The sequence below is a fragment of the Acinonyx jubatus genome, chromosome A1, assembly GCF_027475565.1.
Source record: "Acinonyx jubatus isolate Ajub_Pintada_27869175 chromosome A1, VMU_Ajub_asm_v1.0, whole genome shotgun sequence".
Lineage (NCBI taxonomy): Eukaryota > Metazoa > Chordata > Mammalia > Carnivora > Felidae > Acinonyx > Acinonyx jubatus.
In genome coordinates this window covers 122,831,553-122,846,663 of record NC_069380.1, presented here as the reverse complement: position 1 = coordinate 122,846,663, position 15,111 = coordinate 122,831,553, and the positions used below count along the sequence as shown (strand labels likewise).

General features: G+C 34.6%; 1 protein-coding gene across 6 annotated transcripts in view; it reads left to right on the top strand.

Annotated features, from left to right (window-relative positions):
* IL6ST (interleukin 6 cytokine family signal transducer) overlaps positions 1-15,111 on the top strand; it is a 55,562-nt gene that overhangs the window by 26,681 nt on the left and 13,770 nt on the right. For 5 of the 6 annotated variants that reach the window (XM_027041790.2, XM_015072558.3, XM_053223041.1 and 2 more), the window contains 6 exons: positions 6,198-6,364; positions 6,897-7,051; positions 8,801-8,960; positions 11,715-11,797; positions 12,450-12,660; positions 13,196-13,378. In XM_027041790.2, the coding sequence (XP_026897591.1) occupies positions 6,198-6,364; positions 6,897-7,051; positions 8,801-8,960; positions 11,715-11,797; positions 12,450-12,660; positions 13,196-13,378 (959 nt within the window). Of the gene's footprint in view, positions 1-6,197; positions 6,365-6,896; positions 7,052-8,800; positions 8,961-11,714; positions 11,798-12,449; positions 12,661-13,195; positions 13,379-15,111 lie in introns of those variants that run through there. The other variant, XM_027041804.2, reaches the window with a different exon arrangement.

Here is a 15,111-nt window from a genome sequence, read left to right as displayed (position 1 = left end):
ACCCATAACTACCGGGGCACCTGGGTAGCCCAGTCAGTTTAAGCAGCCAACTTCAGCTCAGGTTATGATCTCACTGTTCATGAGTTTGAGCCCCGTGTTGGGCTCTGCACTGACAGCTCAGAGCCTGGAGCCTGCTTCCAATTCTGTGTCTCCCTCTCCCTTTCTCCCTTTCCCCTGTTCACGCTCTGTCTCTCAAAACTGAGTAAACTTTTTTTTTTAAAGTACCCATAACTACATACCATTATTATACTGCAATAGAATTGAAAATACTTCAGTATATCATTGCATTTTCAGTTAGTATCATGTCTCATGATATATAAGTATATACATCTTTTTAATATTTTTTTAGTATAGTTGACACAGTTTTAAAATAGTTTGAGCTGTACAATATAGTGATTCAAATTCTGTATACCTTGTGCAGTGCTCACCATAAGCATAGCTACCATCTGTCATACACTATGACATTATCATTGACTGTATCACCTGTGCTCTGTCATGAATATACGTATATATTTTTACATGTGTTCAAATCACAATCTAAATAATCTCTATGCATTGCAAATTAATAACGTTTTATAAGTTTGTCTTTACCATAGGTTCCACCTGGTTTTCTCTTCTTTCTTCTTCTTTGCAATTCAGTTGTTAAAGTTGCAGTTACACATTAACATGTTCCTTTGTGCCATCCTAAAAATTGCTGTTACATCTAGACAATCAGATTTGTGTGTAGTATCTTTTTCTTTCTTTTTTTTTTTTTTTCAAAAGTAATTTGTAAGGGTGGTGTATACCTCCAGTCAGGAACCACCACATAGTGATTGACTCTTTTTCTCTTTTTCCTCTTTGTTTTTTTTCCTAAAGGTACACACCACCTTTTATCTTGATTTAAACTGGAGTAATAAGCAGTTAGACAATTTATGTCTACTATTTCTGACAGTCATTTTTATCTTTTCCAGTCCTATCATGAAATAACTGATATACATCACTGTGTAAGTTTAAGGCGCATAGCGTGGTGGTTTGATTTACATGTACTGTGAAATGATTACCACAATAGGTTTATCTAACATCCAACTTTTCATATTGGTATAATTTTTTTAAAGAGGAAAAAAAATTTCTCCTTGTGGTAACTTATAAGATTTATTCAACATCTTCCTTGTGTATCGTACAGTAGTGTTGGCTATGGTCATGTACATTATATCCCTAGTACTTAGTATCTTAAAACTATAAGTTTGTACCTTTTGACTACCTTCCTCCAATTTCCCCTCGCTCCTCCCACCGCCTTTGATAACCACAGATTTGCTCTCTTTTTTGGGTGAGTTTTATCTTGTTGTTTGTTTGTTTTAGATTCCACAAATAAGTGAAATAATAAGTATTTTTCTTTCTCTTATGTCACTTAGCATAATGCCTTCAAGGTCTATCCCTGTTGTCGCAAACAAGGAAAAGATTAATTTTTTAGTCACCAGTCTTTTATTATGTCCATGTCCATACTTTTTGCTTGGGTTTGTTATTTGTCATCTAATTTAGATTGTAAATGTCTTGGATAGTATGCAAATTATATGTTATTTGTGGTTACAAAAGTTTTTGAAAATTGCTGATTTTTCCCTTTTATTGCATCCAGAAAAAAACTTTAAAATTTGAGTTGCATTGTGAATAAAGGAAAGAAAATGATGTGTCAGTGGGATCCTTGTTTTTCATGGCTGAGTAATATTTCATTGTGTATATAAACCACACTTTCTTTATCCATTCATCCATTGATGGACCCGTACGTTGCTTCCATACTTTGGCTGTTACAAATAATGCTGCTGTGAACAGGGTGTGCAGATATCTTTTCAAGTTAGCAGTTTTTATTCATTTGGATGTATTCCCAGAAGTGAAATTGCTGGATCATGTGTGGTAGTTTTATTTTTAATTTTTTTAGGATCCTACATAATGTTTTTCATAGTGGCTGTAGCAATTTTCAGTTTCACCAACAGTGCATATGAGTTCCCTTTTCTCCACATGCAGGCCAGCATTTATTATCTCTTACCTTTTTGAAGATGGCCCTTCTAATAGGCATGTGGTGATATCTTATTATGGTTTTAGTTAAAATTCTTCTCATAACAAGTGATGTTGAGCATCTTTTCATGTACCTGCCGCCCTTCCATTTATCATCTTTTGAGAAAAATCTAGTCAGGTCTTTTGTCAATTTTTTATTTGGGTTATTTGGTTTTTTGCTGTTGAGTTGGATGAGTTCTTTATATATTAAGAATATTAACCCCTTATCAGATCTGTGGTTTCCACATATTTTTTTCCTGTTCTTTAGGTTGTCTTTTCACTCTGTTGATGGTTTCTGTGCAGAAGATTTTTAGTTTATGTAGTTCCGCCTACCTATTTTTTATTTTTGCTTGGGCTTTGAGTGTCGTATCCAAAAAAATCTTTTCCAAGATCCATGTCAAGCAGCTTCATTCTTGTGTTTTCTTTTAAGAGTTTCATGGTTTGAGGTCATACATTTAAGTCTTCAATTTTTTGAGTTAATTTTTGTGAATGGTACAGGATAAGGGTATAATTTCATTCTTTTGTATGTGAATATCCAGTTATTCCAGCACTATTTATTGTGAAGAGGGTCTTCTCTGTCAGGTATTCTTGGCTTCCTACTCAAGTATTAGTTAGCATAATTAGTTGATTTTGACAATCTATGATATTAGCTCTGTCTTGTCTTTTCTACCTTGATAACCTGTAATTTGAGAGGAATCCTGTAATTTGCATTTGAGTGACTTGAATATACTTTAGTTTCACTTTTTGATATGACCCAAGGAAGCACTAATAGGTTTTGAGTGTTGCTTATGTGTTTGAGAAGCCTGAAGTCATTAAGATAGGTTAATCTAACATGGGGCTCCGGGGTGGCTCATTTGGGTTCGGAATCAGACTAGAGCTTTCTAGAATAGGACTCTGTGCTGGCAGCTGGGAGCTGCTTCGGATTGTGTGTGTGTATGTGCGTGTGTGTGTGTGTGTGTGTGTGTGTGTGTGTGCCCTTCCCCTGCTCACACACTCTCTCTCAAAAATAAAAACATTTAAAGAAAAAAAAAAAACAAGAAAACCTAACATCAAATTGGAAGCCAAGTAACTTGCACAGGAGGAATATATAGAGAATATTGGGTGGTTTGGCTAGAGCATAATTATAATTAGGGCAGGGTGCATAGGCTAGATTTTCTGGTTTTCAAAAATTGGAATTACAATAAAAACTTTTTGTGGTAGTTCAGTTTTCAGTAGCATATGTGTATGTAGAGGATCTTATTAAAATTGAGACTTATTTGAAAAAAAAAAGTCGATTTCTTTGACTATTCAAAGTCTTTTCTGTTTCCACATAAATTTTAGGAGTGTTTTCCTCTACTTTTGTATAAAGAAAAAAGCCATTGGAATTTTGATAACGATTGCATTGAATCTACAGATGGCTTTTGGTAGTGATAACATTTTAACAATATTCTTTGAATTCATAAACACAGAATACCTTTCTTATTGTGTCTTCTTTGATTTCTTTCATTAGTATCTTATAGTTTTCAGAGTAGAGATCTTTCACCTCCCTAGTTAAATTTATTTCTATTTTATTTTTTTGATGCTATTGTAAATGGGGTAAATTTATTTCTTTTTCAGAAAATTCTTTGTAAGTGTAAAAATACCGCTACTGATTTTTGTATTTTAATTTTGAATCCTACAACTTTACTGAATTCCTTGATTAGATCTAACAGATGTTTTGGTTGAGGATTTTTGCTTTTCTGATACCAAGATTGAACAGTGTTTTCAGGTGTGTTGTCAGCTCAATCCATTGATTATAAAATTTCCCATTCTTTTTTTCTTTTTCTTTTTTTTTTTTTTTTTTTTTTTGCAAAGACAGGTTTTGTGTACTGGACCTGGCTTTGACATGACTGACACACTCTGCAGACACAAGTAAAAATTGATTATAAACAAACTGTTCTTGACAGCAGTTTTTATCAAAGCTGGAAGAACTTTGCAGTGAACATTTATACAGACCCATCACCTAGATCCTGCAATTAGCATTTTACTGTATTTGTTTTATCACACAGATGTGTATCTATGCATCCTTCTTTTCACCTTTCTTAATGCATTTCAAAGTGAGTTGCAGAAATTAGTATACTTCACCCTTACACGCTTCAGTGTTTACATCATTAATTAAATGTAATTAACTAGACAGTCACCCATAGCTTTTGTGTTTTCATAAAATTTATGTGCATCTTAAACATACATACTTTATTATTAGTCAGTGAGTTTTGGCTACTACATACAGCTATGTAACTCAGACTCATATCAAGATTTAAAACATAATCATACCCCCAGAAAGTTCACTTATGCTCCTTCCCAGTCAGTCCTAGCCACCACCCTGTCTCACCCCATCCCACAGGGCAGCTACCTGTCAGATTTTCTTCACTGTAGATTTTTGCTTGTTCTGAATGTCATGTAATCATACAGTATGTACTCTTCTGTGAATGGTTTTTATGACTCAGCAGGATGTTTTGGGAATTAAACCGTGTTGCTTCCTGTTAGTGTTTCACTTAAAGGTTTGAGCCATCATCAGTGATCATTATTTGTACATGAGGTACAAAATAGTGGTATTCCATCTTTTTTTTAAAGTGGATATACTCAAAACTTCCTTTGATCAATCATTGGTTACCCTTAGGTACACAGTTCTTAGAAGGAAAATGGTATTGGTATTTTTCCCTTTACAACTAGTTTTATGATGACTTAGTTCCCTGGCATCCTCCAAAGGTAAATAATGAAGGGTTTATCCCTTCATTATGAATTCATATTTAAATATATTTGATGTGTTTCGGTCCATTACCATTTTTCTTGGTACTCACATTGCCCCATTTTGGTTCAGAGGAACTTCCTCAGGTTGGCTCTTCCTTTGACTTTACTCATTAGTCTTTGACAGCTTTCTTCATTTCTGATATGATGTGATTTTCCAAGTTCATTTTCTAAGTTCATATGTCGTGCCTCAGACCTAGAATCAGCCATTTCCCAAGTAGCCATGTTTCCATTTAGTGGGAAATACCATTTCGGGACTACAGTCTGGGTGCTAGGGGAACTTACTGGTACTGGGTTGTTGTTTCTTGGCTTTTTTGGCAGAAAGAACTGGGAAGTGTCTTTAAGGTAAAATACATCATGAACTAATACCAATGTTTCCGATTTAAAATCTGGACTGTTTTTACTTAATTTCATTCATCTGACATCTACATCTCCTTTCTTCGCTGCTGAAAACCTTAGTTTCCAACAACACCAATATAATTATTCATTTGCTTTAACTCACAGTAAACACAAGAGCTGCAGAATAACAATGCCAGTATCAGCATCAACAATAGGAATACTAAGCATTATAAGATTATTTTTCTTTCATTAAGGATATAGTTAAATTGCTGTCTTAAAGTTACTTAAAATAATTTTCTCTGTGTTATAGCACCAACTCAACATCATAGTTCATGTATTTCATTTTGCTTTTGATTTTTAGGAATTTTTTTAACTGACATAATATACAGTATCCTGTTGGAGGTATACCTCAGTAATTCAAAGAAGTTACCTGTTTTGTTTTGGATTTCACTTACCCTTCTATTTAAAAAAAAAAAGTGTGTGTGTGTGTGTGTGTGTGTGTGTGTGTGTGTGTGTGTGTTTAATTGATGTATAACTTAAACATAGGTGAGTAAATATTATAGTATCATTTAAACTTTGGTGATAAAAATTAGAAAGTGGTTGCCTGGGTTTGACTGTAAAGAGGCTAAGGGAATTTTCTGGGGTGACAGAAATTCTTATCCCTATCCTCCTGTCACCTCATAACATATTGTGCTTAGAAAAGGCATACTGTGCTTGAAGAAAGACATCACAGGTACAGTAAGGATCCTGTTTCAGAAATGGAAAGAAACGGTAGTAAGATTACAAGAAATAGATTTTTAGAGACAGGTCACTGAAGATAGAGCATGGTATTATAAATGTAATGTCCTTGGAGTAAAAATTTGAAAATAATTTTGTGTTGTAAGGTATAAATCAAACTCAAGTTTTAGAGAAAATTTATTTGTTTTTAATGATCAACAATTTATTTCATACTTATAATTCATTTATTTTAAGCAGTAAAAATCTGGGTCTCATCAAATAACATTTTTCACTCTAATGTTTTGAAATCTATTTTTAATGACCGGTTCTTCCATTTTTGTATTTAGGGCAACGGAGAAGTTTGCTGATTGTAAAACAAAACGTGACACCCCCACCTCATGCACTGTTGATTATTCTCCTGTGTATTTTGTCAACATTGAAGTCTGGGTAGAAGCAGAGAATGCCCTTGGGAAGGTTACATCAGATCATATAAATTTTGATCCTGTAGATAAAGGTAGTTATAACACTGAATTTGAGAATTTATTAGATTTAATGGCTTATTAATTAGTTTTTCAATTTTAATGTAGAAACAACCACTTATTATTTTAGTGACTTTTACAAATTCATTTTATCAACATTAAAAATAATTTGGAAAAAGAAAAATATCCATAATCCACCTGCACTCATAGCAGTTTTTATTTTGAATGTTATCTGCTGGTATTTGTGCAGTTACCAAACAGTATTTATAGCATAGTAATCATGGTACGTGGGGTCCATTTTTATTGTGTTTTTCTTTGCCTATAAATATTTGTCTTTTGATATTGGAACCTGAAAAAATTAACAAGCATAATAAATTGACAAAGAAAACTAAAATTTCTTCAGAAACGTTATCTTTTCATTATAATAGTATGACATAAGTACTGTTTTCAGAAAAATTAGTTCATATGGTATGAGTAAATCAATATAGTGAAATATAAGGAGTATATTTTGAGTCTGTATAAGAAGTTGTAAAAATGATAAAAATTCGGATTTATTTTATTCTTCAGTGAAGCCCAATCCACCACATAATTTATCAGTCAGCAACTCAGAGGAACTGTCTAGTATCTTAAAATTGACATGGATCAACTCAAGTATTCAGAGTTTTATAAGACTGAAATATAACATTCAATATAGGACCAGAGATGCCTCAACCTGGAGCCAGGTAACTTGCAAGTTACTGTTTATGCAGATAGTCTTAGAACCCTCTAACCTAAAAGTCTCAATATACTAAGATTGTGAATATATGTAACATTTTGTTTCACACCTCTTCTTGATCTGTATTTCATGCAAGGGCAAACAGGAAGACATTCGGATAGAAAATATAGTCTTGCTGAGTACAGTAGCCCTTAAATGAAGTATGGAAGGGATGTAGCGTGGCAAGAAATAGTATTTTTGGTGGGAGGTGAAAGGAACACAAAAAATAAGAATTAAGTGGGGGAGTATATGAAGAGATTATATAGCAAAGGTAGAGAGCAGGGTTTAACTAAATCTGGAGGCCAATTTCATCCTGCCATCTGTTCTTATAAACAAAGCCACACTCATTTTTTTTAATATTGTCTTTGGCTACTTTGTGCCACAGCGGATGAGTTGAGTTGGAACAGAGAGTATCTGGCCCACAACCTAAAATATTTACTATCTAGTCCTTTTTAGAAAGCTTGTCAACCTCTTAGTAGAGGAAGGAATTATTGGGGAACTTCTAAGCCTGAAAAGGAAAAGAATAGTGTACCCAGAGATGATGCTATCACCAAAAGAAGTACTTAGAACTATTTAAAAGGATGTCTGTCACCATAGCTTTGTGTTCCCCATAATATTCTTTGTTGTAATTTCATTTATCACTAACAGTATGCTTTTGCTTTCTCTTATTGCAGTAATGAGTTCATAAGGGATTTGAGCCCATGACCTTACTACTTCTGCTCTCCATTCCACTTAAAGGGCTCAAAATAAAACCAGAAAAGCAACAAACAAAAATGGATTAATGCTTCATGTTGTACAGAGAGGATACATACCTAAACTTCAAAATATTTTTAATAACATAGAATCTTAATTCACTGATAGAAAAAAAGGCCCCTATTTTTGTATTCAATATTGGAATCCCATAGTAGTAGAAAGAATCATTTATCTTTATTCTCTCGTTTCCTGAAAACCAAGTTTATATGCAATGATAGTTTTATTTTTCTTGATTGGGCTTCATTTTGCCTATCCAGAGTTACACTCTGTTCTTCTCTACCCTACTCTTTGTCTTGGAATGCTGACCTGTATGAATTTCATCTGTGGGTTCACATTGTCTCTGGTTTCCTAGTGAATGTGATTAATGGGAGGAGGGGGAAGAGGGCCTAGCACAAGAGAGGAGAGAAGTGAAGTGAAGTGAGCATATTTATTTTCCCTGCTTCCTCCCTGGAGCTGCTGTCTCTCAGCCTAAGGTCACTGGTCCTGTCAAGTTAACCCTGTCTCACCCTCCTCTCCCAGTTTCTTCTACTTCCCCTCGTCCCTTTGGGGCTAGGGGTGGTAACAGTGACAAGCCCCAGAGTACTGACCTAAGTTTTCCCTACACTCTACCCATATTTCCTTTAGTAAACCCTTCTTGAATTAAAGTCTAATTGGAATACGCCATCTCTTTCCTGCTGAGACCCTATGTGTTACAGGCTTCATGGAAGGAAGATATAAAAATCAAGAAAAGGAAGGAAGGATTAATAATAGATAGTTCCATACTTCCCAAATCTGTTAACTTACTGACTCTGACTGCTTTTTGACTTGCATTTATTTCTTTCCAGAGTTTGTTTGTTAGTTCTCTTTTATTAAATCAATTTCTAAGATCTTAATGGAATTTAGGACACTTATAATAAATTCCATTTAGGACACTTATAATAAATTCCATGGGGTTTTTTTGTTGGTTGGTTTGCTTTGATTTCAGATTCCTCCTGAAGATACAGCATCCAGTAGAACTTCTTTCACTGTCCAGGACCTTAAGCCTTTCACAGAATATGTGTTTAGGATTCGTTGTATGAAGGAAGATGGTAAAGGATTCTGGAGTGACTGGAGTGAAGAAGCCAGTGGGATCACATATGAAGACAGTAAGTAATTAAGATCCATGAAGAAGTAAAGGTTTGGAATTATGGCTATGACTTGTGTCAGGTCTTAATAGTATAAACCTCATTGCTTCTTACTTTGTGATCATTCTGTTCAAACTTATATTTTACACTTTTATTTTTAAGGACATAAAGATATAAAATGTGCATTATTGATTGTATAACTCTATTTGATTACTAATGAAAGAAGATTACCATGGAATTTTTTTTAGATACATTGAGAAAACCATTGACATAACAGTTAAATCCAAAACATTTTATTTAAAAAGGAATGTTTCACAGTATCCCTAACTAGAAAATCATCCTGAGTCATTAAAATAACGTTAACAAAATATACCATAGACTCTCACTATCAGAAATATATTTGTACTATATTTTTATTCATTTTTTTCCCTACCATCACTTAATAAGCCCCTAGAAAAGGATCCTAAAGTTTAGGTTGGTTAGTTTATTATCATTTTCCCTTTTTCCTCTCCATGATCATATAGGGCATATAGTGCACAATCCAAAAGTTATAAAGGGGTGTATGTTATAAGGTAAGATCCCCTCCCCAAAACACCTAACATTACTTATTTATTGTATAGCAATCAAGAACTAGTCCTGTGGCATAGAGATTTTTCTTTCTGAACATTTTTCATTCTAGTTTCACCCTTTAGATGTCAATACCAACAACTATGGCTTTAAAACCTTCTGTACCACCTATATCCCTTCACTTCCAGCTCTACTAGCAGTTTAGATAGGTGAAGTGACAATCTCAAAAGGCAGAATAGTAAACTACCCCTCTCCACTAAGAATTTTCTCTTATTCTCATAAATGACATGAAAGAAAGCAATCCTGCTGTTGCTGAATTGGGTCCTGAGTTGGGTCCTCAACCAGATTCCTCTGTCTTGGCTGGGAATTCTTTTTTTTTTTTTTTTTTTAATTTAAGTTTATTTATTTATTTAGAGAGAGACAGAGACAACGCAAGTGGGGGAGAGGCAGAGAGAGAATCCCAAGCAGACTCCACACTGTCAGCGCAGAGCCCAATGTGGGGCCCGAACTCACAAAACCGTGAGATCATTACCTGAGCCGAAACCGAGAGTCAGATACTTAACCAACTGAGCCACCCAGGTGCCCCCAGGAATTCTTAAACTGGCATCATAGAGGTCTTGAAAACTGGTTGGGTCAGTTTGGGGGGCAGGGGTTGCTGAACTACTTTAAAATGTGGACAAAATATTGTAGTTAGTGCCTGTGTGCATTTTCTGGGGAGATGGTACATAACCTTTGTCAAATCAAACAGATACCCAGAAAATTATGAGCCATTTAGATAAGCATTTCTTCAACTTAATGAATGATGCCTCCAGGTTCTTTTCATGTTAGGAAATCTTTCTGGCCTATAACATTTTTTTTTATAATTTCTTGTATACTGATGCGTGTGTATCTATTTGAACCCCTTATACTGGCAGTCTTTTCCCCAGCCTCCCTTGTCTGTCTTTCCTCTTTGTTTTGTCCTCTGTAATTACCTCTTTATAATGAGCACATCACAGTTTAGATGTTACTCAGATCCTTTTTTGAAAAATCAGTTGATCCTATAGGAATTTTGAAAACCTAATTACTGGCATTTGATATTTGGTTTTATAAGTTTATTTATTTTGAGGTAGAGCACACACATGCACATATAAGCAGGGGAGGGGTAGTGAGAGAGGGAGGGAGAGAATCCCTAGCAGCCTCCGTACTGTCAGCACAGAGCCAGACGTTGGACTTGATCTCATGAACCCTTGAGATCATGACCTGAGCCGAAATCAAGAATCAGGTGCTCAAACGACTGAGCCACCCACGCGCCCTGATCCTGTAAAGTGCTTTTTCATTTTTCACATGTTTGGTGATTATCACAACAGTACTATGAATTCATTTTTATTATACCCTGTTAACAGTCATCCCACCGTAAGATAATTAACTTAGCCCATATTTATTCAATTTATTATTTTTTGTATTCTCATATATGTACATTTAGGGTTTTTTTTTCTTAATGTGTATGTATTTTTGAGAGAGAGAGAGATAGGGAGAGAATGTGATTGGTGGGGGGAGGGTGCAGAGAGGGAGACAAAGAATCCAAAGACTTGTGCTGTCTATGAAAAGCCCAGCATGAGGCTTAAACCCATGACCTGAGTCGAAGTCAGAGTCTCAACCGACTGAGGCACCCAGGTGCCCCACATTTAGGGGTTTTAAGTGTATATTTAAATACGGTTTTTCGGTTTAATTTTTAGCAGTAAGAAATGGTGATGCATTTTTGGTATACCTTAGGATATATTTGTAGCTTTACAATTTTAACATAAAAAACACATTCTAATCTATATCATCAAGCTATCTTCCTCTATAAAGGAAGACCCAGGCATGGTGTGCTGCAATGGGAAAAATGCTAGTTTAGGGGTTCCTGGGTGGAGCTGTCGGTTGAGCTTCTGACTCTTGATTTCAGCTCAGGTCGTGATCTCACGGTTCATGGGTTCAAGCCATGCATCCGGCTCCATGCTAACCACACAGGACCTGCTTGGGATTTTCTCTCCCACTGTCTCTGCCCCTCCCCCATTCTCCCTTTGTCTCTCTCCTCTCTCTCAAAATACATAAACATGTAAAAAAAGATACATCATGTGATTGAATGGCAAGAATAAGAACAAAGAGAATAAGAGAATAATTTCCAGGATTATATTTTACTGCTATGATAAAAACTTTTATTTTAAAAAGTTTATATCATTTCTTTAGGACCATCCAAGGCACCAAGTTTCTGGTATAAGATAGAGCCATCCCATACTCACGGCTATAGATCTGTGCAACTCATATGGAAGGTAAAGAAAAAAAATGCATGTTTATATTCTTTTATTGCTTACATAGTACATTTTTATGGCATTATGAGTGTAGTTTTTTTAACTTACATTTTTATTCATCTTAATATCAGCAAAGCGTTTAATAGAAACAGAGTTTTATATATACTACATAAAAGGATCATGAACTGCAGTTCACAGATACTTCACAGTTCTATGAAAGTTTGTAAGAAGGATCCTGTCTGTCCTTGAACTTTCCTGAGTGCCTCATAGAAAATAGTTAATAAAGGTTTTGGGTAATCAAACTGTATGCCAATAATAGGAATTACACAATGACTGTCAAGTCCATAAGTGTTAAGGTGTACCATACTAAGAAATGGTAGAGAGAAAAGTACTCCAGCATAAGATGATTTAGGGCCAGATAGTCACAGTGCACAATAGTTTACAGAACTAAAAGCTAACAGAATGGTGCTACTTTACTTTCCCTGTTAGTCAAAGTCATGTGTTTACTCTTCATTCACTATATAGTAGTTTTACTTAAGGTTGTGAGTTGAAAATGAGGTTGCCAGTGCCTTTCAGTTAAACATGGAGGTTTGACGTAACAGGAGAATTTGTGAACATGAAAAAAAATGATTAAAGATTTGTTAAATACATTTTTAAAATTATTTTATTATAGACGTTGCCTCCTTTTGAAGCCAATGGAAAAATTTTGGATTATGAAGTGACTCTCATAAGATGGAAATCACGTTTACAGAATTATACAGTGAATGACACAAAATGGACAGTAAACCTCACAAATGATCGTTACATAGCAACTCTGACAGCAAGAAATCTGGTTGGCAAATCAGATGCAGCTGTTTTAACTATCCCTGCCTATAACTTTCAAGGTTTGTATCTGTGAGATGGGAAAAGTGGTTCATAATACATATACATAATACGTATTCTAATACCTAATACATAATTATTCTGAGACTGCCTCTTCAGTATCGATTATAATAGTTTTAGAAATCAGTCAGCAATGAAATAATTCATTCCATTATCATGTGGCTCACTTAAACTTTGAAGTAAACTACTTATTTATTTACTCATTTTCTAATTATCTCGTTTTCTTAAATATTATTTAAAAGCTTTGGGAGCCATATATGAATATGACTTAAATATATTGTTTATGGCTTTCAAAGAAGAAAATATTTCCATTTACATACACAAAACATTTGAAGAATTTGGGGAAAGGAAGAATTTTAGTTTCAAAATAAATTTACTATCTCTTTGTAAATTATAATAAAGTGTTTTTGTTAATGGAAATACATATTAATATTATATACTACAAAAACTGATAGCAAGTTTGGAAATGTAAAACATCAAAATTTGAAATTTTTTAATGTTCATTTATCACACCAGTTTTCAAATTTTGTTTTAAAGCTACTCGCCCGGTCACGGATCTTAAAGCATTTCCCAAAGATAATATGCTTTGGGTAGAATGGACTGCTCCAAATGAATCTGTAAACAAGTATATACTTGAGTGGTGTGTATTATCAGATAAATCGCCGTGCATCCCGGACTGGCAACAAGAAGATGGCACTGTGCACCGCACCTTTCTAAGAGGTATTCCTAGCTAGAAAAAACTTAAGTTGAAATCCTTTGTGTAACTCTTCAGACAGATTTTTCTTTTACATATTTTTGTCTGTTTTACAGATATTGTGGTCTATTGAAGAGTTTCAGTTTATGATAGTTAAAAGTTACATATAGTTTTCTCGATGTGTGACTCTCATCAAGTCACATTTAATCTCACTGAATGAACTACAGGATCTGTTTATGGACAAAACAGTGTTAATAGTATCTTCTGTTTATGGTTCAGTGTTTTGATCATCAAAGGAGCACTAACAAAACTGTAAAGTAAAAGACAAATCTAAGATAATCTGATCGCTGCTGGTAATTAGTTGAATGGTTCTTTATCTGATTTAACTTCCTCATCCTTCAGTGAGAAGATATTTTCCTATAGCATATGAATGACTTGTTAACCTCTTAGAGTTGTTGAATAGGGGAAGCAGAACTAGAATTCAGATTTCCTTACATCTTTTAACTGGAAGTTCTAATGATACCGTAGAGCTCCAAAGTGGTAGATTGCTCTGCGTTTTAAGGTACAACTTTTTATGTGGCTTTCAAGAGAACAACTTTAAAGACAAAACACTCAGCTTTTATGTGTTTTATTTAGTAAAGAAGGATAACCGTTAGAATTCAATTATGAATAATATGATTGCTGAAAGAAAAGCTCTAAGCAAAGACATATCTGCCATAAAATTTTGTGAGCTTTATTTATGAAATAGGCTGTTTGGCCCTCATTAACCTATCATTTAAAAAAACAATAGGGGCACTTGGGTGGCTCACTCAGTTAAATGTCTGACTCATGGTTTCAGCTCAGGTCATGATCTCACTGCTTCCTGAGTTTGAGCCCTGCATTGGGCTCTGTGCTGACAATGCAGAGCCTGCTTGGAATTCTTTCTCTCCCTCTCTATGCCCCTCCCACCTCACGCTGTTTTCTTTCTCTCTCAAAAATACATAAATGAACTTAAAAAAAAAAGTTTTAATAAATTTGGTTGTCTACTCTACTAGCCTTATCAAATTAAAAGAAAGGTGGAGCTAGAGAGAAGACACGTTGGTAGTAACTGGACAATAGAAATGTTTTTAATAAAGCCTCGCATAATCTCTAGAGACCTTCAGGTTGCACAGGTAGATCCAGTGGCTCAGTAGTCCTGATAACATCACTGTATTACAACAGAGTCTAAAAATTCTTTATCTTCTTGATAATATTGAGTCATCAAGAAAAAGTAAAATTATTCTGTTTAAGAAAGCAAAGGAGCTGTCGTATATAACTTTGTGAATTAAGTTAAGGAAATAAAAGTTCTTGTTGAAAGTATAAACTTTGGTATAACAAATACCTTATTTTCTGTTGTGGGCAGATAAAGTGTCTGTATAAAAAAGATTTAATATGGAGAGATTATAAATAAAAGAGGTATTCAAGATGGCTTTTTAATATTACTTTCTTAGCCTAAATGTCCATCAACTGATGAATAGATAAAGAAATTCTGGTTTATATACACAATGGAGTACTATGTGGCAATGAGAAAGAATGAAATATAGCCCTTTGTAGCAACGTGGATGGAACTGGAGAGTGTGATGCTAAGTGGAATAAGCCATACAGAAAAAAACAGATACCATATGTTTTCACTCTTATGTGGATCCTGAGAAACTTAACAGAAACCCATGGGGGAGGGGAAGGAAAAAAAAAAAAAAAAGAGGTTAGAGTGGGAGAGAGCCAAAGCATAAGAGACTCTTAA